We start from the raw sequence: 26,654 nt of genomic DNA on the forward strand, positions 1-26,654 counted from the left end.
TAGAGACCAAATTAATAAATCTATTAAATGAACTATCCATTAAAATTCCAGAGTAATCTATCAACCACAGTTTTCCTGCCAATTAAACCTTAAATTCCCTACAAATCCCATCAAAATGAGAAATAGTTAATGTCTTTCTAAAAAATGTTTCTTTGCCACTATCCAAAAAAAACTTTTTTCATTTCACAGTTTTTTAAAAAAAGTATCCGTCGGTTTTACAACATTTTTCTCCCAATCCATGATTTCACACTGAGCCAGGTAAAGAACCTCATCTCGTTCATGCATCTGGTCCTATCCCCATCGTCAGGTAAACATTCGCAATTCAGGCGGGTTAATAGCCGCCCCCCAATGCCGGTACCTTTTTCAGTCTCGTAAAGTAGATTTTAAAAGCAAGCAATGCCTCTTACCTAACATCAAATACCATAAGGAAGTGGAGACTCCTAATCGCAATTCACCATCCGCACTCGATCCCAATTTTCTTAATTTCTTTTTCTTCATTACTCTTCCCCCCCTTTTTTTTTCTTTATTCGACTAACATACAAGACTGAACAGATTTGAAATTTCTTATCGACGAAAAATTTGATTGGTACGAGAAGTTGTGTTGGCCCTGTCTCCCTGTATCACGCTGGTGGGTTTGTTTGATCCGGCGCCGGCCGTTTGATTTATCATCAAGCTAGGAGCAAAAAAATGTACAGCCGCTTTTCTCGCGTGCCCGCGGCCCGCCGCAGACCATCCATTTTGGACCTATCAAGTCCCGGGCACTGCCAGTTATCGTTGCTGACGTAACACGAATACCGGAGCCAACAAGGCTCTCTTCTCTGCAACTAAAGGCCTTGATTGGGTCCCAGCAGATACGCCGAATTCCACTATGAAAATCATTTCTTTTACTCTATTTATTAATTTTTTACAAATTGTTTAATTGCCCAGTTGGACCTCTCTCATCCTGAAGACGTGGCAAACGATTTTATACATTTTTTTTCCTTTCAAAGAAATAAATAACATTTCGCGAAATATGTTTCTCCGTAATTTGGTAGCATTAGCGGATAACTGAAATTATACCCAAAGATTATTACAACGATCTCGAGGATTCGGTATCGAGTAATTGAAATTCAAGCCATGACTCAATCTCATTGTTTTCTTTTCGTGTGTATTTTTTTTTATTATTTTTTTTTTCAAGAACTTTACACGCATTAAACTGAAAATTCACAAGACCACGAAGAGCCATTGGGCATCACGCGAGCTTCTGCTGGGGCCCCCATCGAATGCCAGTGGGGATCCATGGGATGTACTGAAGGAGACTGGAACAAGGTGGATGGAGAGGAGAGATAAAGTGAGAAAGAAGGGACTGGTGAGCCGACGAATGCAACGTCCGGATTCAAACAGTCGGTGGAATGCGGCACGGCGGCTGCCAGTACTGCCAACCGTACCTTATTTTCAACCTTAGGCGCCCTTCTCCTCCTTATTCACTCCCTTCATCTTTGCCTCGCTCTCCCCACCCCATCCACCCAACCGTTTTACCAGCGCGCAGAGGGAATTCTGTTGGGTTAACTCCTAGTGATTATTTTTTTAAATTTTATTTATTTTCATTTTTCATAAAACCCTGACATTAGTGGCAACCGACGGAACGCACGCCTCAACGGGAGAATGTATTACCCGGCTTGTCACTATCGCGTGTACTTAGGCCCTTCTACTTGATGCGTAATTATGACCGACTGTGCGTGCAATCAGCCGTCTCTCATTCGCAGAGGGAATAATACAGTGGACAATTCTCCTTACATTTCTCCCACCTATTCTTCAGAATCTTGTGGATCTAAAACTCGGTAGAGAGCAAGTAGATGACACCGTGTTGGTCAGACGTGTCACCGAGGGAAGAACATTGAAACATACAAAGTTGGAACAACATCAATATTGATCGAATCATTTCTATAAACGATTTTATTGTTTTTATCCCTTTTTTTGGTGGTAACTGACCGAAATGTCAAAAATTCCCATGGAAATTAGCCCCTCCTATGTTGGTTAAACAAATTACAGTTGTGGTTTTAGAATTTTTCGGGAATATCTCTGTAGATATTATTCGCAGCAAAAAATAACAATTTTTACAAAATTAGGCTTTATAAAATTCCACGTAAAAAAGGTTCAATTTATTTTTCATTTTGATGATAATTTTGAACATACAAGCGCGCAATACCGCGCTCTCAACTTTGTGTTCTTCTGGTTCTCTTGAATATCTTTTAGGATGATAGGGGTGGAGAGGGGAAACGCGTTTATCTGTAATAATAATAAAAATCACACTAATAATAATGACAATAGTAATATATTGTTTGATGCAGTTCGTTTATATTGGCCAAAAGTTGAGGAGTGCGAAGGAATAATTTTGTATTCATGTTTTGTTCTCTATTGCCATTATTAATCGGGATATGGACTAAAAACGATAAAATCGTGAATTCTCACTGTTTAAACAATACTTTCGGAGTCAATTTGGGGGGAGGAAATTTTTGGTCTTTCTCTTCCTTACCTGTAATATAACCGATAGAAAGAGACAAACCTTTTATAGGAATTTTTCAACTCAAAAAACTCCTGACGCCTGGACTACTGGTTGTTTTTTTTTTTTCACTTCTGCTTCTTGAAGCCATTATATTCCCGTGAGCGCGTGACGCTATCTATCTTGGTGGAGATGAATAACGTGTGAAATTGTATCTTTTCAACATATCGAGAAAATTATATACCACAATTTGCATGTCGGATGCTCGTTAAATTGTCGCTTTCGAATTTTTTTTGTAATTAGGTAAAAACATACGTGTGTGGTATCAAAGTGATAAGGCGTGAGGGAACAGTGACCTGGTGGTAATGACAGGGTCTCTGATGTTACTGGATTATCTGGAGCGAGAAAAGCCATTCGTAAACTGATAATTTTAGTCGTTGCGGATTGCAAGGGGTCACGGGTTTGCTCGTGAGTGATAATGAAAAGTGCGAGGTGAGTAAATCTTCGGGCTCATTTGAATAAGACGAGGATGACAAATGGGGGGAGGAGAATGGGATAACGTCGGGGTTCGTTATGAGGGGACGATGGATATCAGAGTGGATAGGGTTTTTTGCCGCTGGAGGTGGGAAGACGTGAAGTTTTGGGAGCTGTTGGAGTTTAGAACTGGGAGAATTTGACGAGCAGGAGGACAATCCATAGAGACAGTGGGATAAACGAATGTTTATATTTCATAGACCATTTGTTGAGATTTTTGAGACTTTACATGGAAGCTGGGTGGAAGGGAATGGAATGGACTTGGGTGAATTTTAAGGAAATGGAGGGCTAAATGTATTTATTCGTGTTTGAAATTTCAACTAATTTTTCTGGTGTTTTACGGAAAAAATAAAGTTTCAGATTTCTCTGAAAATTGCATTTTCGTTAATAGTACCGAGATGAATTGCTAAATTGTCAATAATAAAGCCTTTTGGAATTTCAATGAAAGAATGTAATAAAATTGACAAAAAATTTTTCGGATATTTCAATCCAAAATTTACAAAAGTTGCGAAATTTCCAGTATCAATCCCAATGTCTCGAACGATTTGTCTGATAATTAATTTTGAAATCACAACACTCGCAATTTAAATTGAGGAATGATTTCTCTGAATTACAAAATCAATATTCAATAGCAATTCCATCTAATTTTTTCTGATCAGTCCAACCTTTAAGACTATATTTATCAAAATTTTCTTCTCTTCCATCGAATCGGCTGAATTGATGGAACTTCTTAATGAGCCACTTAACAATTGAATTTTCAATACTTACTTATCCCAAAATTCCTGTAAAACTGTCATCAAAACTTTTCAGAACGTTTCCCAGAAATATTAGTTCATATTGAATTAATAAAAATGCGAGCGATGAAAAAACATATGACAAACTCGCCGAACTCCCTACAAAATGTTTAGAAGCGGTGGATGTACAGACTGAAGAGGGTCCATTCTTGACAGGGGGTAGGCTACACCATGGGGGACCACTTAGCGCATCTTCTCACAGTGGTGAACACCAATACCCCGCGCCAGATTGTTTCACACCCTGAGTTCAGTATGTTTATTAGTCATCAACGAGACATGGAGATTCGCACCTTCAAATTTCGTAATTAACGTACGAACAAGAAAATGATGGAGCTACTCAGATCAAAGATATTTAAATTAACGCAATTAACAATTTTTAGTCTCAATTCAAATCCCTGATTGCACATTTTTTTATTTGCATTAGTGCTCTGACCTTTTAGACATAAACTGTCTGAAATTTCTAGTCATAAAATGTTTGCTGTTAAGATAAGATATCGTGTGTTGAATCATATTGAGAAAACAAAGACGCACATTTCAAAGAAAATTTGTCTCCTCAATACAATCGCTTCTTGTAATGTCTTCCGTGAATGTGTGAAAAGTAAAGTTAGATATTAACACATAAAAAAAATCTGAAAATACACGTTAATCATAGAGATAAACAATCATTTTTACCAAAGATTCCTCTTCGTGTAGCAATTCACAGACAGACCGGATTAATTATTACAAGCGAATGAATTTTGTTCGTTAGTTCGGCTCCCTTTGGTTCTACCAAACGTTCCATCGTTAATAGTTAACGAAAGTATATTTTACTTGGCATTCGCCGTCCATTAACTATGAGGAGAAAAAAAAAATATTTTTGTCAAATATATATTTACTTCAGGGAAGTAATTATTTTTAAAAAATTGTATTTCTCCGGTCCAATCACTACTAAATTACGATATAAATTACTTTAGAAGATGACAATTTTCTACGTGATCCTGAATAAACTCTCAATAATTCTTTAGTTTTTCTAAATTTCTGATTTTCTTGAGGGAAGAATTCCGACGAGTTACTTAATGCTTAGAATTATTGCAGGAGTTTACTCAAAGTTGTGATCAACATCATCAGGTTCTAGAACAATATAATTTACGTAATTTAAACCTAATGAGAATTGTCAGGTAGTCACTCGATTTCAGCAATAAAGAATTGAATAAAAAAATATTTCCCTGAAGTAAGTGGATATTTGGTAAAAATAATTTGTTTCCCCAAAATATCAACTCATTAATTTGTTCATATCCAGCTTTACAAGTCGTTAAAAATCAAGCCATTTCGTTGAGAATAAATAAGTCATTGAATGAGTACGTGTTCCAGAGTGAATATCGGTGATCCCAGGCTCCTCGAACTTTCCTTTTTATTCGTGTAAAATCCTTAAAATGATGAAACACTTTGTACAGCATCAGGTGAATTCCCTTGGCATCTTGTACACTGGATGATACAAGACGACTTGAGCAGTAGACAGTGCAGTAGTGGGTGAGTAACGAGCTGCGTTTAGGAATAGGAATGAATGGCCACACTACGTGACAGTTGAGTAAGGTGTCCCTTTATCAATCTTTTGTTCGCGTTCACGTAGAAACCCAGTGAACTGTGTCGGAAAATGGCTTTTTGTGGTGATGAAGAGAGAATAGGAAAGAAAGACAGGAGGCGTTGGCTTTGGTAATACCGTTACGTTGAAGAAGAAAACTTAAGCCATTGTCAACAGCACACGCCGGTTCATTTGAAGTCATGAAATACTCTCATGTTCACTCATTGGGAAGATGTCATTACGGGATTCATCACGGGATTTTCACGCCTTATGGAGAAATTCGACGGAAATTCAACGATGAGGGGAGACTGAAATCTTCCTTTGTGTTTATTTCAAAGTGATCTTACCTTGAGACGAGTATTCTGACAATGGGTATAAAACATTACAATACAATTCACGGAGTTTATGCGAGTGTGTACGGATGACGCTGGATAGGCTTGACGAAAAGACGGAGACGAGACAAGACAAGTAATCAAGGGCTACAATGTCAGAAATTATTCGAAATTTCATGGAGAATATGATATATCATGAAGCGGATTTAGAAAAAAAAATTACGAAAAAATTGAAATTTACTATTAACATTTACGGAAATGAGATGGTAATTGAAAATAGATCACAATTATTGTGGACTAAATTGAAATTTCACTCGGTAACTTTTGAAAATTTCCTATTGAAATAAATGAAGCTACGATATAGATATAATGTCCCAATTAGCACAACTTCCCACAGAAAGTTAATGTAATCTTCAGAAGTTCCCTCTCATTGCAATAATAAACCTACCAAAAATTCTGACACGACGAGAAGTATTTTAGCGAAAACATTTTAAATAAATTCGCAGTGAAATACCCACATACACGAAGTAAACTATTCAATAGAAGTCCCGTATCCTTAAGGAAAATTACCCGAACAGTCCTAACATTTTTCCTGAAAGTTCCACAATTTTAATCAAAATCATCCATCAAAAATGACAACAAAATCACGTTAAATTCCCTAATCTCCAGCAGCCCGTAAGTTTCCCTGGCATTATTCCCGCTATTCCCTCCTGATTCCTGAATACATCTCTCCGTCCAGGAAAAACTAAAACCTTCCTTTCGTATATACATCACCTTGCTCTCCCGTTAAGACCAGTATTCCGACAATAGGTATAAAACATTACAATACAATTCATGAAGTTAATGCGAAAATGTACGAGTGAGGTTAGATAGACGAAGACCTGACGAAGAGACTAAGAGTTAAGAAGAGAAGCGAAGCACTCAAGAGCCACTGTAAGGGCCATGCGAAGTGTACCTGTCTTGTTTTTATAGGCCTCACCGAGTCGCCGGGGCCCAGGTAAAAGTGGTGGGGTCGTTGGCAGGAGGGGGAGGGGGGCTGCGACGAGAGGCCCGATGGGATGAGGGGGGGTGAGGGCAGGCGTGAGAGGCAGTCGAGTGGAGAAGTGGCGGAGGTAAAGGGGAGAAGAGAGGGGCCTGACGGTACGCGGGGACCGGCGAACACCAGTACGATCAACCAACCAGTCCTCGAAGAACAGTGGATCTTGCTGGATCCTTGCTCGATCGTTCTCCTCGAGCGTCGTGGCTTTACCTTTCGTTTTATAGCTGTAGTTAGTATAACGGATTTCAACCAGCCCCCTCCCCTCCACCCCCCGTACGGCCCCTTTATCACTGGATACTTAACTTGTGCTGTGAGAAAACGAGATGGGATTATTCTGGATATAAAGTGTGTTCAGTGCTCTGTGCTTTGGATGAAAAAAAGGGAAAAGTTTGGGGAAATTTGGATAAAATAAAACAAGTGATGTGGTTGAAGTGACAATGTCAGTGGCTAAATGCTGATTAATGGGAGTTATAGATGGAATTAATGGTGAAAATCGATAAAACTTGAGAGGAATCGGTTTTTAATGGAATAATAAGAGCCGTCTGAGTGGGTTTTGATGTAAAGATGCAGGGGAATCCTGCTTTTTTGGCAATACTACTCGGTACAATATTCGGCTCGCTTGGTGCCTCACTGAGTAAAGCACTGAGGTACAAAGCACCGGACGAGTGTAAATGGGTTGCAACGGGTGATAGTGAGGACGATGTATCACTCGTTTGTCGTTTACGAACTATCAACAGTGAACTTGAAAATACAAATTTCAGTGTTATACAGCCACAACACACAGTCAGACTACGGTTAGAGTGTAGTGATGCACTTTTTTATCAAAGTTCACTGAGCGCTGGTAGTTTTCGACCTCTGATTGAACTACGTGAACTTGTCATTGAGTACTGTAAGATTGGAAATTTATCCGATGATGCGTTCAAGGGTCTCAAAGAGCTTCGGAATCTCACTGTCCGCACTCATAATACTGATTGGTCGGCGATGGCTTTGGATGTATCAACTCGAGCTTTTACCGAGGAGTTATTCAAACTTGAGAGACTTGATCTTGGTGAAAATAATATGTGGAGTTTGCCGGAGGGTAGTCTGTGCTCACTCCACAATTTGGAGGTTCTCAACTTGACGAAAAATCGATTGCGTGAAGTATCGAGCTTTCATTTTGGCTCGAGTGTTGGACGCTGTGGAAGTAATTTACGTGAATTGGATCTGAGTAATAACAGCATTGAGACCCTACCAACAGCAGCATTTTCCGGTTTAGCTAGGTTACAAAGTCTTGATCTACGAAGCAATGCCATTAACTTTATGGCCGATCGTGCCTTCGAGAGTTTATCCTCGTTGGTTGTACTCAAACTCACGGACAATCGTCTATCGAGTTTACCACCCGAGTTGTTCAACGATGCGCGAAACATCAAAGAAATTCATCTGCAAAATAATTCGCTGAATGTTTTAGCACCTGGTTTATTCAACGATCTCACTCAACTATTGGTCCTCGATCTCAGTATGAATGAGTTGACAACTGAGTGGGTTAATTCAGCGACATTTACCGGATTGGTTAGACTCGTTGTACTGGATTTATCAAGTAACAGAATAAACCGACTAGAGCCAGCTGTATTTCGAGACCTTTACAGCCTTCAAATTCTACGTCTTCAGGATAATCTCATTGCGACACTCTCGGAAAATACATTCTCAGCACTCTACAATTTACACACACTCATACTCAGTGATAATCAGTTGACGATTATCGATGCAACAACTCTCAGTGGTTTGTATGTACTGAGTCTTCTCTCGTTGGATAATAACAGACTCAATGGACTTCATCCGAGCTCGTTACGAAATGCCTCGTCTCTCCAGGACTTGCATCTTAACGGTAATCGACTGACAGCAGTGCCGGATGCACTAAAAGCCACACCTCTCTTGCGCACCCTCGATCTCGGTGAAAATCTCATTTCCGAGATACCGACTGGTACCTTCGATCACGTGTCGCAGTTGTATGGCCTCAGGTTGACGGAAAATCACATTGGTAATCTCACTAAAGGAATATTTGAGAAGATCAAAGAACTCAAGATACTCAACCTATCGCGCAATAGAATACAATATATCGAACCCGGTGCATTTGATGACAACACCAATCTACGTGCCATTCGTTTGGATGGCAATCAATTGACTGATATCACTGGATTATTCGCCAATTTACCGAATTTAGTGTGGTTAAATGTTAGTGATAATAAACTCAAGTGGTTTGACTATGCTATGATACCAACGGGATTACAGTGGTTGGATATACACGCTAATGAGATAAGCGAACTGGGCAATTACTTTGAGATCGAGACGCAACTTCAGTTAAGTACATTCGTCGCTAGTGAGAACAAATTAACTGAGATAACCGGTAATGCAATACCTATGAGTGTTGAAGTATTATTTCTCAATGACAATCTCATATCAAAAGTGCAGAGTTACGCTTTTTTCAAAAAACCTAATCTCACGCGAGTCGATCTCAAGGGCAATAGAATACAAAATCTTGAGACATATGCCCTGAGAATAAGTGCTGTACCAGCGGATAAACCATTGCCTGAATTCTACATTGGTGATAATCAGTATCTGTGTGATTGTACCATGGAATGGCTACAGCGTGTCAACAGACAAAATCAATCACGCATACATCCACAAGTTATGGACCTTGACAGTATATTCTGTAAATTATTGTACGATCGTGAGCGCATGTATGTACCACTCGTTGAGGCATCACACTCACAATTTCTCTGCAAGTATGAGTCACATTGTTTTGCACTGTGTCATTGCTGTGATTTTGATGCTTGTGATTGTGAAATGACCTGTCCAAATAATTGCACCTGTTACCACGATCAATCGTGGTCAGCAAATGTTGTAGATTGTTCAGCCGGGGGTCACGTCAATCGTCTACCCGAGCAAATACCCATGGATGCAACAAGGCTGTATCTTGATGGCAATGACCTCAGAATCATCTCCAGTCATGCGTTCATTGGTCGTAAAAAATTGAAAGTACTTTTTCTCAATGCCTCAAACATTGAAATTGTCCAGAACAGATCGTTCAATGGTCTACGGGATCTTCAGGATCTTCATCTTCAGGACAATAGGATTCATGAACTACGTGGACACGAATTCGAAGGGCTCGGAAATCTTTGGACACTTTGTCTACAAGGAAATGAGATATCGTCAATAGCCAATAACACATTTTCACGTTTGAGATCACTGAAGGTACTGCGATTGCAGGGTAATCGTCTTACGACTTTGTCCTATTGGGCCTTACCAACGTCTGCTGAAGTGAGCCTCTCGAGGAATCCCTGGTCATGTGAGTGTGACTATCTTGAGGTTTATCGAGAATGGATACTCTCAGCGAGAAATCGTGTTGCCGATGTAACGGAAATAAGATGTGTGTTGAATGTCACGGAATTGGAGGCATACGGTGACGAGGTCTTCAGAGACAATGAATTTGGTTTTCCTGTGCTAGATGGTACATCAAATGACAGCTCAATGTGCACAGGACTTGCTAGTATTGACAACGGTATTCAGGGGAATTTAACTAAGACCATTATCGAGAGACAAGCACTTCAAGATTACTTGCCACTGCTAGTGTCGACATTGGCTGTATTTTTGGTTATTGTTCTACTCGGAATGCTCATATTCATCTTCAGACAGGAATTTCGTGTGTGGTTTCACTCGCGATTTGGAGTGAGAATATTCTATCGCAGTACAGAATTCGACAGAGAGGATCGTGATAAATTATTCGATGCATTTGTCAGCTACAGCTCCAAAGACGAAGCATTTGTTGCTGAAGAATTGGCGCCAGTGTTAGAAATGGGAAATCCATCCTACAAATTATGTTTACATTATCGTGATTTTCCTGTCGGTAGTTTCATAGCTGACACTATTGTACAAGCTGTTGAATCATCGAGAAGAACGATAATGGTACTGTCGGAGAATTTTATAAAATCCGAGTGGTGTCGATTTGATTTTAAATCGGCTCATCATCAAGTGCTTCGTGATAGACGACGCAGACTCATACTCGTTCTCGTTGGAGATGTACCCCAGCGGGATCTTGATCCAGATATTAGACTTTATCTCAAGACAAATACTTATTTACAATGGGGTGATAAATTATTTTGGGAAAAATTGAGATTTGCCCTGCCCGATGTGCCAAACAATCAGAGAACCAACAATCAGAGGAGACAACCACCACCTGTCCGACGGCAGCATAATAATCAAACTAGTGGTGCGCGCAGTGTTGCTGTTCACATATGAATTAATTATTCAACATTGACTGGTTATATTATTCCGTACTAGTGATCGATTGGCCATACCCGGGCAGTGTAATTATCGATAAATTGATAATTTATTATTCGGGAGTGAGGGAGATGGAGCCAATCAGTGAACAGTACGTAAATCATATATACGAATAAAATAAATGAATGAATATATATATCTGTATGTGTAAGCTTCCATTAAGAGTCACTGCACAGTGCAATACGTGTGTGGAGTGTAAATAGTCATGATGCCGATTATTGGATAACGGAGAATGGACAATTTGAAGCGGTTTGAATAAATGTGCCCTGCACACTAAAGTCTGTATATAGAACGAATATAAAAAATTTAAATCATTCGATGAGAATGAGTGCTTTGACATGTTTGACGAGTTGGGGAGAAAATGAATGGATAAGAGTGATATTTGTCAGTGTGAGGGGATAAATATATATTTATATATATATTTGTTTGGATTCTTGTAAATTTTGATCGATTAGTTCCGTAGATAGTTTTAATAAAATGTATATAGAGAACGAGAGAATTTAAATAACACGAGTCTCGCGTTGCTGATTTCCTTTTTATTTTTGTTCAACGTCTCATTATTAATAATATCAGATTGTGCATGAGTTACTTAATGTCAGGGTTTACGATTGAATCGTGAACAACGAGTTAATGTTTCATCGTACATAACTGGCCCATAAAGATGCCAAGCAGAGGATAATGAAAGTTAGAGACAAAAAGTAAAAGGTGTTTGTGACAATTGTGAGAGGTTATTCTGTGAGATAATAAAACTGTCACATTAACATATTAAATTGAAATGACAGAGACGTACTTATGAGGCGCTATTTACAAGTGTATAGCTTCTTAAAGAGGGTTTTGAATTTAAAACCCGTCGTGATATCACTCTCTAATTATTTTTTATTTGAAACAAAAAGAAAATTTTTTTTTGATCAATTTTTTTTTATATGAGGAAGAGAAAGAAGAATTTGTTATTAAAATTGAGAGAAAAAAATGTATTGTCAAATGTAAAGTAGGATTTATTTTTTATTTATTCTGATATTATGAGAAGTGAGGACTTTGGTAAAAAAAAATTAAACGATTTCGTTTAACAAGTCACATCTGATTTTTTAAAACATAAATATAACTGAATAATTTCAATTGAACTTCCACTCAGTCAAATGATTCTTCCCAGCGTGAAAAAAGAAATAAAATACTCTGACAAATCGTCAATTTTTTCGGCAAACAATAAAACTAACCCATTACGTTGTTTTTTTTTAACGAAGTCCTCAATAGAATTCGACAGTCTCTACTGTACGAGAGCGCCGACTCTCCAAAACGATTGTTAACAAATATTATATACATATCCGTACACGCGGGGATTGTCGTATTCAGCCTGTAAATTAATCGTTTTATATTTCCAATCGAAACACAGGTGTTTCAAGCAAAAAATAAATGACCTTTTTTCCTACTCCAATTGTTCACTTCATTCATACAATATTTTCTTGTTTTTTTTTATTAAAAAAACTCAATTCTGTGTTCAAAGAGAACTGAACTATAAATTATGACTGACAAATAAAATCCACTGTTTTCAAATGTTTTAAAATCAGTGTTGTTCGTTATTCCTAATCGATCACTGGACCCATTAGTTGTACGATAATATCACAGGTATTCGACTTTAAATGAAAGCTTAATCGAATCGTTGCTATTGCGATCCTTCTATTAATGAGGGTTAAGTGATACCGTCGGTTGTTGGACAGCACATGCGGAATGTAACAAGTTCACTATCCAAACTAGTCTCTCCACGAGGTCGTATTTGACAAATTAAACGTAGATAGATGACTAAAAGATTAACTCTATCACAGGGAAGAGGTCTTCTCCATCTCTTGCGATTCAAGTCATTTGTTATGAATATATTTAAAATATTTAAAGAAACGGTTGTTAACGATTTGTGACTGAAAATTCCAAAACGTTTGTCAGAAATTTTATGTCTTATAATAGTTCTACTGAACTGTCAATCACTTTCATTATTTAAAACTGTCAATTTGATGAAAAAAAACCAATGAAAAGTTAATGACTTCTTGTCCCACTGCAATTTTCCACTTCGTTTACATTGCATTGTCTTGTCTTTCCAGGAAAGAATTAAATATAAGTTGCGGTGGACAAATAAAAATTCACTCTTTCCCAATGTTTTAGAATCAATACATTCTATTATTTCTGTTTGATCATTTGGCCCATGAGCTCGCTAATAGCTTGCAAAGCTGGGTAGAACTAAAAACAATTAATCAATTTCATTCAGATTTCATTATCTTGTCTCTGAAAGAAAGAAGAGATATAAATCACCGTAGAGAAATAAATATTTTCTATTTTCCAACGTTTTCAGATCAATGCTGCTTGTTATTTGTGATTAATCACTTGGTTCATAATTTACTGAAGAAATCGCATAAATCACTATCGTAAATAAAACGTAATTAAATCTATGCAATTTTATTCTTTCCATCGAAGATCGAGTGATATCAACGGGTTTTAGAATGTGACAAACTAGTCAATTGACAGTGGTTTCTTTTCACAAATCAAACAGATGAATATCTGATTAAACAACCTCACGATGAACAATTTTCAGAATTTTCGTAAATATTTTTGTCATGTAGTCAGAAAATAAATTACTTAATTTCGACTGTGATTCATCCAAAAGTGGAAAGCATTTTGTAATTCATCACTTGATAAAAAAAACTGCAGAAAATGAATGAGTCTTTTCCTACTGCATTTTTCAATTTCATTTCCATTGAATTGTCTTATCTCTCATGAAAAAAAAATATATAAATGCTCATCTACAAAGAAAAATCCGTCATTCTATTTTATTATTCATCACGTAACAGTTTCACCGAAATCCCATTAAATTTCGTTATTAAACATTGACAATTTGAGGGAAAAAAACCAACCCAAAATACATGAATTTTTTCAACACCAATTTTCTTGCAATTCCTGGCCTCGAATTGCGTAATTGAAAATTAACAATTCAACAATAAAAACTCGACAGAAAATGACCGACTTTCCCCCTTCATTTACATTTCACTTATCTTTCTGAGAAAAAAAAACGAAAATGCAAATAACGACCCATAAATAAATAATCCACCCTTCCCACTGTTTTTAAATCAGTCCTGTTTGCTATTTCTGATCGATCACTTGACCCCACGATGATATCACACAAATCTCAGTTCAAATAAAGCAAAATCGATTCGTTGCAATTTCATCCCATCTATTGATCCAACCACTGACCGACAATCTTATCAACATCATCTAGACCAACTTGGTTAATATAATAACTCCATTGGGAAGTTTCGGTGAGCGTTTGCCGCATCATCGACAGCGTTAACTGTCGCACCATGAAAAACCTGCCACGTCCTGGAACACTCGACTCCCCGCAGTCATCGAACAATGGATCGCTTATTTCTCGGTGTATTCTAGAAGTATTATTGGGACAATAGGCGAAGTGAAAGGTGTACTCCTCCTCCCTCATCATCACCTTCATCTCTCATTCATTCGCATTATGCCTTCAAATGCTATTCCTCCCTCCCCCCCCCCACCCTCTTTCCCACCCCCAGCCACCTTCCTTTCGAATAGTTTCGCCAGACAAGCGGTCGCGCGTGAATAATCGAATTATTGGATAACGAGGTAGCTGTATTTGTTGTCATCGCGAGTGACGAGTCAACTTCGAGGGGGCCCTCGTACCACCATCCACTTGAAAATCACTTCATTGATTCATTCAGAAAACTGACAGCTCATGATTCACACCAATTATTCAACGATCAGTGGGGGCCTCTTTCAACGTTTGAATACTTAATTTATCGGGTTTACATTCTGATTTGAGCTGGACATTCCTCAGTGCCAATTTTAATCGCCAATGAGGCTTAAGTGATAATGACGTCTGGTTGGACTACACCTGCGGTGTCGAGGAACTTCACTCGGGTAATATCTCGAGGATGTCTTAATTTGGAAAATTAGGTGCAGAAGTGGAGATTTATGAGCTACTTCTTGAAAGGCAACATATTTACAGGACTTGGTGGAATTTACGGTGGGAACTTGTAGAGTTTAATTGTTTAAGACTCCTGGTGCAATATTTGAGATGAAATTTGGGGGAAAATTTTCGGGATATTTAATTGATATTGAAATGTTTTTAGATTTGGGAGTTCAGGAGATAGGAGGCATTAACGGAAGTTTGGATTACGTTTTCCAGGGAAATTTATGGCAAGCCAGAAAATCCTTCTACATATGTACTTGAATTCTTAAAAGTTTTCACATTTTTCGAACAATGCAGGCTAATTCGCCGCTCAATATATGAAATTTTTTAGGAATTTTAATGGACTGATGAATCCTCGTGTTCGTGCCATTTAAAATTTTCGAATTTGACATGGAGAGAAAAATTCTTAAAAAATTATGTGCCTCTTCCGCAAGTTGTCAGTTCAAACAATATTCGATAAACATTATGCAACAGTTACGCACTTTTTCAGTGAACTTTCAGGAAAAACGTATGGAACGTTCAGTGAACAAATGCGTAATTATTCGATAATTTTTAGTGAATAGTGTTTTGACTGGCAGACCAGGGAACAATCACTTCATTTCTAAAAAAATTTCCTCTTCGTGCACATAATTTTCCGTGAAATCTGGAATTCTATGATCTCTCTCCCCCTAAATCGCCTTCGGTGTCATGGTCCTGACAATTAATGGACAACTTTCCACGAAAATTCATTTTTCTCTGACAGCGTATAACGGTTCAGCGAAAATTCAAAAAAAATTTCGTACGAAATTCATAAATAAATGCATTATCTCATGCCCCTATTTCCAAACAAAATAATGATCTTAAGTTCAATAAGTGTCAGTGACTTTATCACTTCGGGTAATTTAAACAAAATAATCGCCATTATCTATCAACTAATTTTTCCCGACACTTCATGATCTATTTAATGACGAGCTCTATAAACTCATAAGTCTTCTGTTAAATGATAATTGACAAAAAAATCCTTAATGACTGCAATACCGCTCGTTATACCATTTTCATGTAATCCACCGGAAGAAATTCTCAAATTACCGAAAAATATTAAAATCTTTCAAAGAATTCCTTAAATTGTAAGGTTACCCCCCATGAACGAACATTTTCCCCTCGGTAATCATGAACACGAGCCTTCCTCGTTCACACCAGTTAACCCAGCCGAAATCCTCAAAGTTAACCGCACTATCCAAGAAGTCTCATCTGCAGCCAGCACTCAGCAACAAAATTCTGAACTAGGATCTAAACCAAACGAGTCAGTGCCACCCGCATGTCTGTCTGCAGCTACCGTATGTGCATATGCTCGCACGAGCCAGGTAAGCTCCATGTACCGATCCTTAAAACTTCCTACAACCATCCACATAACCCACAATGCAACACATAACTCCTAACGGATTTCTATTTGTTGCATTACTATATCTCACATATCATTCTATCCCTATTATAAAGTCATGCAATTGAGATAAAAGTCCTGTCACGGTCATGACATCGGCGCTGTTTAATCTGGAAAGGAACCATTAGCATCTTGATGCATATTTCACCGTCTTCAACAACTACCAACTATTGGGGACAAAGTATATGTGATATGTGATGTTTCATGTTATTTTTTTTACAATGTCAAGGGTTTTTCAAGTCAAATAATTCCTACAACAGCAATCTCGGTTTCTCTCGCTTATATTAATGTTCAGGAAGAGGAAGACAAAAAATTCCCCCCTCCCCCCGCCAAATTCACCCCGGAAGTATTGTTTAAACACTGGGAATTCTCGATTTTATCGTTTTTATTCAATGTCTTGATAAATATTAGTAATAAGGAAAAAAGATGAACGCAAAATTATTCCTTATAAAATTGTGAACAAAAAAGGTCTCGACATTTCTTTTGCACAAATTGCAACATTCCTCGACAAATAATGTTTAAATAATTGCAGACATGAAATTAGGTGGAATCATGGAAAAATTATTGCAGAATTAGAATTTTGTACGAATTTGTTTTTTGAGATATTTAGGAAAAACGCTACAACCGAAACTGTCATTTGTTTAAACAATATATGCGGATTTCATTTAAAATCTGAAATATTGTTAAACCCTCATCATAAGCACTAGATATTAATGACTCGGTCTATTCGAATTCTAATGACCAGAGTATTAAATGAATTCAGTGAAAAATTCCAGGAATGGGTTAGCCACAGTGAAATGTAAAAGCTTTCATGGGGGATTTGGTGAAAAGTGTTGGGCGATGTCTGCTCTTTCATCATTCGTTTTTCCTCGGGATTTCATGCCCGATCGATTGCCAATCCCCTCTGGGCTCTCTTTTGGGATAAGCAATTCGAACTACCGAGCAACCTGAAAAGGTTCTCAAAAGATTAACGGCACAAACGAGCTTGCGAGCTCTATGAAAATACACGGAGAGAAAAAACTGTTCATCGCATAAATAATTTCGTTAGACAAATACATCATCCCTTGAGGATAAATGAGATAAGCTATTCATGAATTACGGGGAGAGAGGGCGGGTTTACGATTTGACATTTCGCTGAGCTTTTTTGGTTGATATTTTGAAATTTTTATCGCGCTCAAGTTTCCTGGGAAACTTGAAGGATTTAATTATTAATCAATCAAAATTAAATAAATAAAATTGACCGGAACCCAGACTTTCACGTGCAATAATTCTATTATAATTTAAATGAATCAGAAAAAAATTGTTGTCTCAAATATAATTTTTTCTCTCCCCTTTTTCCCTTTCTCAACCCTTCCCGTGCAGTTGTCTCTATCTCACTCGTTACCCTGTGATTATTTATTTTCACCTCTCGTTAATAAATCTTTATAATTTATTCCGTATCGTTCCTTCACATCAAAATCAAATCAAAATATTTACAATAACGAAATGATATTATTCATATTTTCGGTATGACTGTCCCACCCATGTCCTTTTTTTATCCTGACAATCCTGGCACGCAGACTCGCAGGCGTATGCAACAGAGCGTGCAGCACTTACAACAACTCAAATACTTTTATAATTCCCCTGAATAAATCTGACCTCCAATCTAAATATTACTCATACTAGACCATTCAACATTTATATAACATTTATATCCAGTATCTAGAACCTGTCAATATCTGATTTAACGTCTCTTTGTGTCACGCATTGGGCGATCGGGATCACTAATGAAGTGAACACCCAAGTCTCGTTCCCACTCGATCGTTATCGATTAAGCTCGATAAATCGATTGGGAGTGGGAGAAATGGTGATTGAAAGCGGTATGGAATGAGGTGATACCAATGGTGAATTGAATCACGAAGCAATAATCGAGTAAAAAAAATAAATAAAGAAGGTAGAGTTGAAAAGATATAAGTAATGAATTCACGCTTGCTTCCGTGAAGGAATACATTTCATTTACCGTTATAACTGGAATACTCGCCGAATATATGTCCAAGTTCATACCTTGATTTCTACATTCTTCTTTTCACTCTTTTTTTACCCCTCCGTAACTTCTCTTTGTTCGTGTTTGCATTATTTTTATTATTATTTATAGCCGACGTACATTGGCTCGTTGCCTTCTCTCACGGCAGTTTTATACAATCAACGGGGCCTGAGTGCACTGGACATATTTCGGCCACATACAGCTACAAAAGATGCGACCTTTGAGATGTCATCCATGACGTACAAGAGTCGTTGGGCTCTTATGGGTTCGTGTTAGCGAGCTTCGTCGTGGGCGTCACGCGTGTGGGTTTTACTTCCCTCTCTCTCTCTCCCTTTATGTCTTTTTTTTACCTTCAGTTTAACCCCCTCCCTCACTCAAACACTCGGGTGTACCGAACAATAGCGAGATTTGTAACTACGGTAATGTCGAGGGGAATAGAGGAAAATGCGGTTTACACGCTAACCTTGTGGATTAGATGGTGTGAAAAGAATTCTCAGGGAATTCGCACATTTCTGATTGTTGGCGGGTATCGGTATTTGTCGGGTGTTGGGGGAGTACCTGCACTGCTTGGAATTTTAAGTGAAAGGGGAAAATGAATTTTAGGATTTTTAGAGATATCGTGGGGGTTTTTTAGGGATTTATATCAATTTTTGGGGATACAGGGGGTGAGGAAATCGCTGGAAAATTGTTGCACATTTTATGGTATGGAAAGTGATGGTAGATAGAAATAATAAATGGAAATAAGTAGAATTTCTAAGCAATTTATCGACTGATTGTTCAAGTTCAGTAGCGCAGTGGTAAAACGAGATAAGATTTTTGAGTAATATCTCTGAATCTAAGAGAGATAGCGAAATTTTTATAATGACCTTTATTGAAGTACTCACTTCGCTTCAAAAAAAGTCGTAATAAAAATTTCGGGATTTTCCCTCGATTACCAGAGATTCATCAAAAACTGGGCAGTAGCCGAAATAATTTATGTAATTTTATCACTTCACTACGGAAATCACCAATCAATTTTTGTTCTCTGTAATTTTGGAGAATTCTTCATAATATAGTGATAACAATTATTTTCGTTGGTATCCAGTATCACCTAAGATACCTGGTAAATTAATTTCAAACATCTGAATGAAACCAAAATGGATCTCATTTTAAAACGATTAGATCCCTAAACGTTCTGATTTATATTTAAAATTGAGATCGGTTTTCGATTTATTCAGCCGTTGTTTATTGTTTGAAAAATATGTGTTACGTGCAGTAATTGTCTTTGTTAAATATAAAAAATATTACCCAAATATCTAATTTACTGAAGTTACAGGCATTCATGCAGATTTCGATGTTTCCCCTTAAATTAAGCGATTACCATTGACAATAAATTATCTCCCCCGGGATAACAAATTTTTAATTTAACGTCACGAATTTCTCTGTCTCGATCACACCCAACTATTACACTCAAACAAACCCGAACAACAATATCCTCCATTCAAGAATTTTAATCCTCAACGTTGACTCGAAGAAACTCGTTTTAACAAATCTGAGAACTGCCTCGCGTGTTGACCAAACATACTCTCCCAGAAATCACGTAATCCCTATGTAATTTCATTGTTCCCCAGAACCAACGTACAAACCATTTGGCCGTTAGGTTGTAGAAATTTCTCCCATGATGTCATGACAATTATCAGAAGCTCCGGGTAATCAAACTCTTCCCCCTACCCCCTACAACTCTGTCCCCCCCTGTAAAGTATCAGACTACCGTAATGTAGTCGAAACATGAGGCTAAAATGGCAATTCAATCTATCACGTGCGCATTATCACCGTAAAAACACCGTAAGAAAAAACTTTTATCGATTAAAAGCGAAATGACACGCTCGCAGAATAAGATAAAACCGCTAATGCAGCTAAAGAACCCCAGGAACTTTCGAAATCTATATCAGGATGCAATTATCCCCTCTAAAGCGTATAATAACCTTGAGGGATATTAGTCCATACGACTGATTACTATCAGTAACACGACGTTATGTGCATGTCCCCATTATTATAACCGTACACAGCCCTGTTACTGCCTTCACCATCCACATGCATGAATATTCTATCGTTCATCATCAATGATACTCGATGAAAAAAAATATCCCATCTCTTACCGATCATTACCGCATCTGTATCTCGTTGATGAGTAATTTATGCCCAACCGTTTATTATTGATCTGGAGCATCATTGAACGTATCTGCACTCTTCAACTCAACAACAAATATTTTTGCCAAATATTCAGATAATTCAGAGAAATATTAAATTTTTCATGGTATTTATATCGTATTTTTATCACATTTTTTATTAGGCAATGCTCATTAGGTTTGACTTAGCGTAATTATATTCTTGTATCGGACAATCCGTCAGTTATAAACTTCAGTAAACTCTTTCATTAACTATGACCATAAAAAAGTATTAAAATTCATTGAAATGGTTCCCTCTGGACAATTAGAAATTAAGAAAAAGAGAAAAATAATGAACGACGTTCATTAGAGGTTTAGGGTGGTAATCAAGTCTCGGAATGACTCAATTGAAGAAACATGCTTTTATCACGAAGAAATTAATTCTCACCCCAATAAAATAACTTTCCCACGATAATTTTTAATAGCAATAATCATTTTTTTGTCCATATACCTTCACCCCTCCCCGCATGACAATTCAATCATAAATCATCAACGACCCCAACTAAAAACCCCCAATTTATTACCGATCATTACCGCATATGTATCTCATTGATAACAAATTTATGCCCCGACGATGATTACAACCGACGTTCCCCACTTCCACCGTCACTGACTGGCAACAAGCGAATCCAGCATGAAACTTCCCCCTCCTCCTCCTTCACAAACTCTCCTGTATACATATGCTTATCCTGTTCAAGCAAGTATAAAACATCCCCTCGTTCCTATGATGTATAATCTTCCGGGTATTTGGACTGGTCACTGTGGTTTATCTCGTTAAATCACAAGCGAGGCTATGATTTAGTCTTCAGCCAGATGAGCGGTGGGGTAAGGGGACTTTATAGAAGACTTGGAATTTCACTTCACCCCTCTCACTTACTGATTTCCCCCCTATCATTGCACCATGTGATATACACACACCAGACTCGTCCATAGGTGGCCAACGGGGCAACAAGTATTGAGATGTTGACCTGATACCAGAGAGAGCCACTTCGCGATTTACGATATCACGACTCTTGAAAACGCTATCCGCCAATTTGTGATAATAGCCCCCAGAGATCGGCCAATGCTTGTAGCTTTATATAGGGGAAACAGAGGGGGGGAGGGGGAGAGAGACTCAGAAATACTTCAACTTTGTTGGTCCATCCCAGTGGATGAACGGATAGAGGGGTCTAGGGGAATATCCCCTCGATGCTCAAGTCGAAGCGGTTTCCAGGCACGGTAAACACAGATATTGGCCTCCAGCATCAAAAGACCCCCCCTCCCCACCCCCTATCCGCCACCCCACCTCTTCTTTCGCGAACAATTCCATTCCCATTCCCACACATAACCGTGAAGGTGAGCCGAGCGTTATGGATGAGGCAGACACCAAAGGATACAAGAAAGATGGGGGGGGGGCAAGGAGAGGGGGGAGGGAGGGGGACTTCATGCTTTCCCCTACCACCGCCATTCTCGCACGACCATCTCAATTCATTTTGTCGTCTCTCGTTGAATGCATGAGTATTGTTGGCGTATGTGTGAGAATATCGGTGTAATTCGTATTGCCGAAGCGTTTGTTCACCGGTGCCAGACAGAAGAGGGTGATCACCCCCCCCCCCTTCCAGTCTCCCGAGGGACAGCGCAGAGGTGATAAGTCTCGTCGCGAGTTCAAGAGGTAAAGTGTACACGTTGCGTGGGCCGAGGGAATTTAAAACAGTCGACTCTGCTTCATTTATTTATTCATTTCTCTTGAGGGATTCCAGGGGAGCGATTGACGGGTGCTTTATTAAAATTACAACGTTCATGATTTCACACGGATGCATGGGGAATGAGGAGGGTGTGTGCCCAAGTCAAAATTTCACCGGGTCCCCCAACATAGCCTTAACGTTCTAAACTTACTTTTCTTTGATCTGCAATTTTTCCGCGGAATCTTCAGCATATTTCCAACCTACGTCAACTTATTCATACATGTACGTCAAAAATCCCTCAACTTCCCATCGTATACTCAACCTACCCTCAACGTCAGTAATTTTGGGAGTAAGTTGAGTATATTGTTAACTTACATTGGGTATTCTCAACGTCTAGATTAGGACTGGATTAAAATTCTCATTCTCATTCTCCTATCCTCAAGCCTCCAACACATCAGGTCCCTTCGAGTCCGGAAATCAGCACAGTGCAATATATGCAAAATCTGCAATTTTGCCAATTCCGAACTCGGAACAGGTTCTACCACCACCACCAAGTACAAAACCTTCGATTTTTTATTAATTATAACTGGGCGCAAAAGAAAAAAATTAGCGAAGGAAGGGTGGGAAGGGAGTGACGATGAGGGCGGAAAGGGGGAAAGGGGAAGGTAATTGCCCCTACAACCTAATAAGTTGAAAGAACGTCAGGGGTAGGTCGAAGATCAACTTACATTCAACGTAAAATCCGGAATAAATGGAAATAAGTGACAATATGCACGTTGAAAGTAAGTTGATTCGTGAATTGAGCATGTACAGTGGTCAACCTGATTTCAACGTCGCAAACTGGCCCGTGGACGTTAGAACCATGTTGAAAACCTCGGTGAAATTTTGACTCGGGTGTTTAGTAACAGGATATCAACGAGTATTGAACCCAATTGATTGATCCATTTTTTCAGTATTTTCACGTGATAATGTATTATGAGGGAGGTGTTGTAGATAGGGGAAGAGGTGGGGAGAGTCTTTGGGGTGGGGTGATGCCATTAGAATGAACTGATTCCGGTCGCCCATCGTAAATACATCGTAACGATCCGCGTGTCTATGATTGGGAATCAGCGTAAACTGAGATTTCCTGGGATGTATCGGAGGGTGGGGGGATTGCGTTCAGCTGAGGAAACTTGCGAACGCAGGAGAGAAACGAATGGAAGGTATTGGCGATGTTGGTGAGGGGAAGGGGTGGGTGGGGGGGGGGATGAGCGGTTGGAGAGTCGCGCGGGTAGGATAATAATAGGCTCGCCAAGGAGAATTATTACCAACTGCTGCGGCACGATGGCAAAAAGCGTACTTTACCTTCGAGCGGTTTACTTTTCAACAGCGTCTCGGACAAGTAATGTCAAAAATTATCGCATCGACGGATCGGGGCAAATGGTGAAGAAGGATGGAAATGTGAAGAATGAAGGAGATAATAGAGAGTGAAAGAGAGATGTGCAACGTCAGTGGTGGCTTTTCGAGTTGGATGGTTTGGAATCAGGGTGGCCTAAACGATCCAAACGAAAATTACTCGATTCCGGCTGCACGAGAATTCGCTGAGTGCACTGAGTTTCTCGAGTTCACAAGATGCTCACAATCTACCAGCATTTACCTCTGTACTTCTCTTATTCTTCTCGTATCACTGCCAGACGTTGAATGAAAAATTCAATTGAATTCTCAATTTCCGACGCGGCATGGATCACACCAGCGTTACTTCACTGAGGGGAGAGGGGTTATAGTCATAAGATCTTGCCACGGGACACCGTATGCACTTCTAGTTCAATCTGCTGGCATACACGCTCCAAATTCAATTTCAGAGAGAGGTGTTTTGAAATATTATACGCCTCGGTGGAGGTGGAATTTAGAATGCGGAGGATAGAATGAATTTAATCATAGGTGACGGGTTAGAGTCTCGTGTTTGAACATTATGGGGACATGGCGATGGATAATATTATGGTTTTTTAATTTTAATTATTTGGGGAGGGGGGAGATACGAGCGGCACGTGAGTTGGCGGGGGAGATTGGGAATTTAGGGGTGTGAGGGGGCTTATGGGTGTTAAGCGTTTTATTGCTGAAGGGAATCGCGAGGCACCTCCTGCGAAACCAAAATTTAAAGGCTCACGACAATGACTTATGGTGTCATTATGCAATTAAAATATTGCCTTGAAATGGTGTTGTTAGAGACTGCGGTGGAAGAAAATGGCTCGCGAAATTTTAAGTGAAAAAATGTCAAGTGTTTGGAAATCACTCATTCACGTGAAATTTTCAAGTATTCGGTTATTGAGAACTTAATTCAGAGGCGACATGGAAAAATGAGATAAGTCACTTCTGATTATTGAGCAGTTTTTGAGGAAATTGTTGAAATCTAGAAAAGATAACGACATTTTCATTAGTGCCTCAGAGATGAATAAACTTCGCTCGTATCACCTCTTCTCGTCTGCATTGTGTTCCCAAGTATTCAAACGAGGGATATTTTTTGCGTCTACATGATAACAACAATTATTAGATATTAAATTTCTCTACATTTTTCAAATCGCTGGAGATTCATCGTAATTCCGTACAGAACATTAATTATTTCCACTGAAAACTATGAAGATATTGCAATTCGTATATCAAAGAAATTTTAAAAAATATTTAATCCACAGATTAACGTCAAAATATCTTTCAACGAGTATCCAAAAAAAATGAAAAATATATTAATCTAAATATGGACTTTCTGGACAGCCCATTATTGGAACCAGCCTTTCATAAAACCCCCTAAAACAACAATGTACCCCTCAATAATCCCCGTCATTAACCCTTCACATCAAACAAATATTTCGTACTATCTTAGGACATCAATACAAAGTTGCCACGCGACTGTTACATTGTACTTCTCAATCGGCGAGCGTTTGCTGAACATTAAAACAATTGTTTTCACCGCCTCAGCCCGTTGTTCTCCCCCTTCAGGGTACCCTCTTCCGCTCTTGTACGTACTGGTCACGATGAAACGTGAACTTGTGCTCCGGTTTGTAAATGTCTCGCTTCACAGCTTCATTCGTTGAATTCATCGCATACACCCCCATCGGCCATCGTCTCCCCCGGAAATGCCCTCACTCTCTTTTGAATTCCAAAAATCTCCCGCACTACCTGTTAGTCGCATTGTCTCTGGCAGAAAGCACATGCATATTTTGCACGTGCCGCACCCCGATGCATCAGGAAAGCCAATCTCCCCTTCTGACTCTCCCTCTCTTTCTCTTTTTCAAAGAATCGTATGTGCTTGACCATTGGTCTCCTCCCCCTCCCCGGCCGATGTGATCACCACGGGGTTGCCGAAGATATGGACCTTTGTGTTTAAGTCTCACTACAATACCACTTTGCATAAATCGACAACGAGCGAACCTTTGCCTCGGTGAAATCAATACAAAGGCATTTTCGCCAAATAATTCCATTTGTTGTTTTGCCTTCCCCATCTTGCGATATAAAAAAAATAAAAGCCAGAAAAATTGCCCCGTGGTATATCGAGTGAGATCTGAGTCGTGTAAAATACGAGTCTTCTAAATTTTCGCCGATTGAATCGCAAAACTTTTACGAAAGTAGGGACATACACACACCCACACACACACACCCACACACACACACACACACGAATGGCCCTGTTTTATTGTCCCCATTTACGCCAAATTCAACAGTAGGGTAAAACTCCACCTCTTTATTCTTTCTTTTCCTCAATGTTCCCCGGGATATTCAGACTGGTATAAAGAATAAAAAAAAAACTGAAGAAATTGTCCGGAGTTTTATAGGAATTTACGCCGGCAAAATGCCCTCGCAATTCAATAGACTCGACGATAAATGTTGTATTCATTATTATTCGTGTTTTCCCAGTGGCATCGATGAACTATTTTCAACTCCGAGACTGCACAATTCGTTGAATCATAATACTTAAATAACAAATAGAGCCCTCAGTGCCATTAATTACCGAAAACACCTGTTTTAAACTCGCGTAAATTAAACTCCATCAGTTCCTCTTTTTGCGTGACAGTGACTAATAATAATAATCAGTGGTACAGGAAGAAAAAAAATGAGTAACAATGAGTCAAAGCAACTGAACAAAACAAAAAACCTCAAGAAAAAAAATGAAAAAAAAAAGAGGAATGAGGAGGGAGGGAGAGAGAAACAACGGTGGACGTGGCATTCATTCAAGGACGATTTAGCTTGCGGACGGAAAAGGAGAGACGACGGTGTGTAACATCTGCCGTAGAGAGAAACTATATGGAACAGCTGCGGAGGATCGGAACCCAC

At 38.8% G+C, this 26,654-nt stretch overlaps 2 protein-coding genes across 2 annotated transcripts in view; one reads left to right on the plus strand and one right to left on the minus strand.

The window, feature by feature from the left end:
* The window catches only part of Su(var)3-3 (Suppressor of variegation 3-3), a 237,704-nt gene that overhangs the window by 91,781 nt on the left and 119,269 nt on the right, over positions 1 to 26,654 (minus strand). The gene's annotated exons all lie outside the window — the stretch shown is intronic.
* Positions 6,649 to 12,485, plus strand: LOC135168319 (toll-like receptor Tollo). The gene has a single exon (XM_064132353.1). The coding sequence runs from the start codon at positions 7,307 to 7,309 to the stop codon at positions 11,015 to 11,017; it is 3,711 nt and encodes a 1,236-aa protein (XP_063988423.1). The 5' UTR covers positions 6,649 to 7,306; the 3' UTR covers positions 11,018 to 12,485.

This window comes from Diachasmimorpha longicaudata, chromosome 13, assembly GCF_034640455.1.
Source record: "Diachasmimorpha longicaudata isolate KC_UGA_2023 chromosome 13, iyDiaLong2, whole genome shotgun sequence".
NCBI lineage: Eukaryota > Metazoa > Arthropoda > Insecta > Hymenoptera > Braconidae > Diachasmimorpha > Diachasmimorpha longicaudata.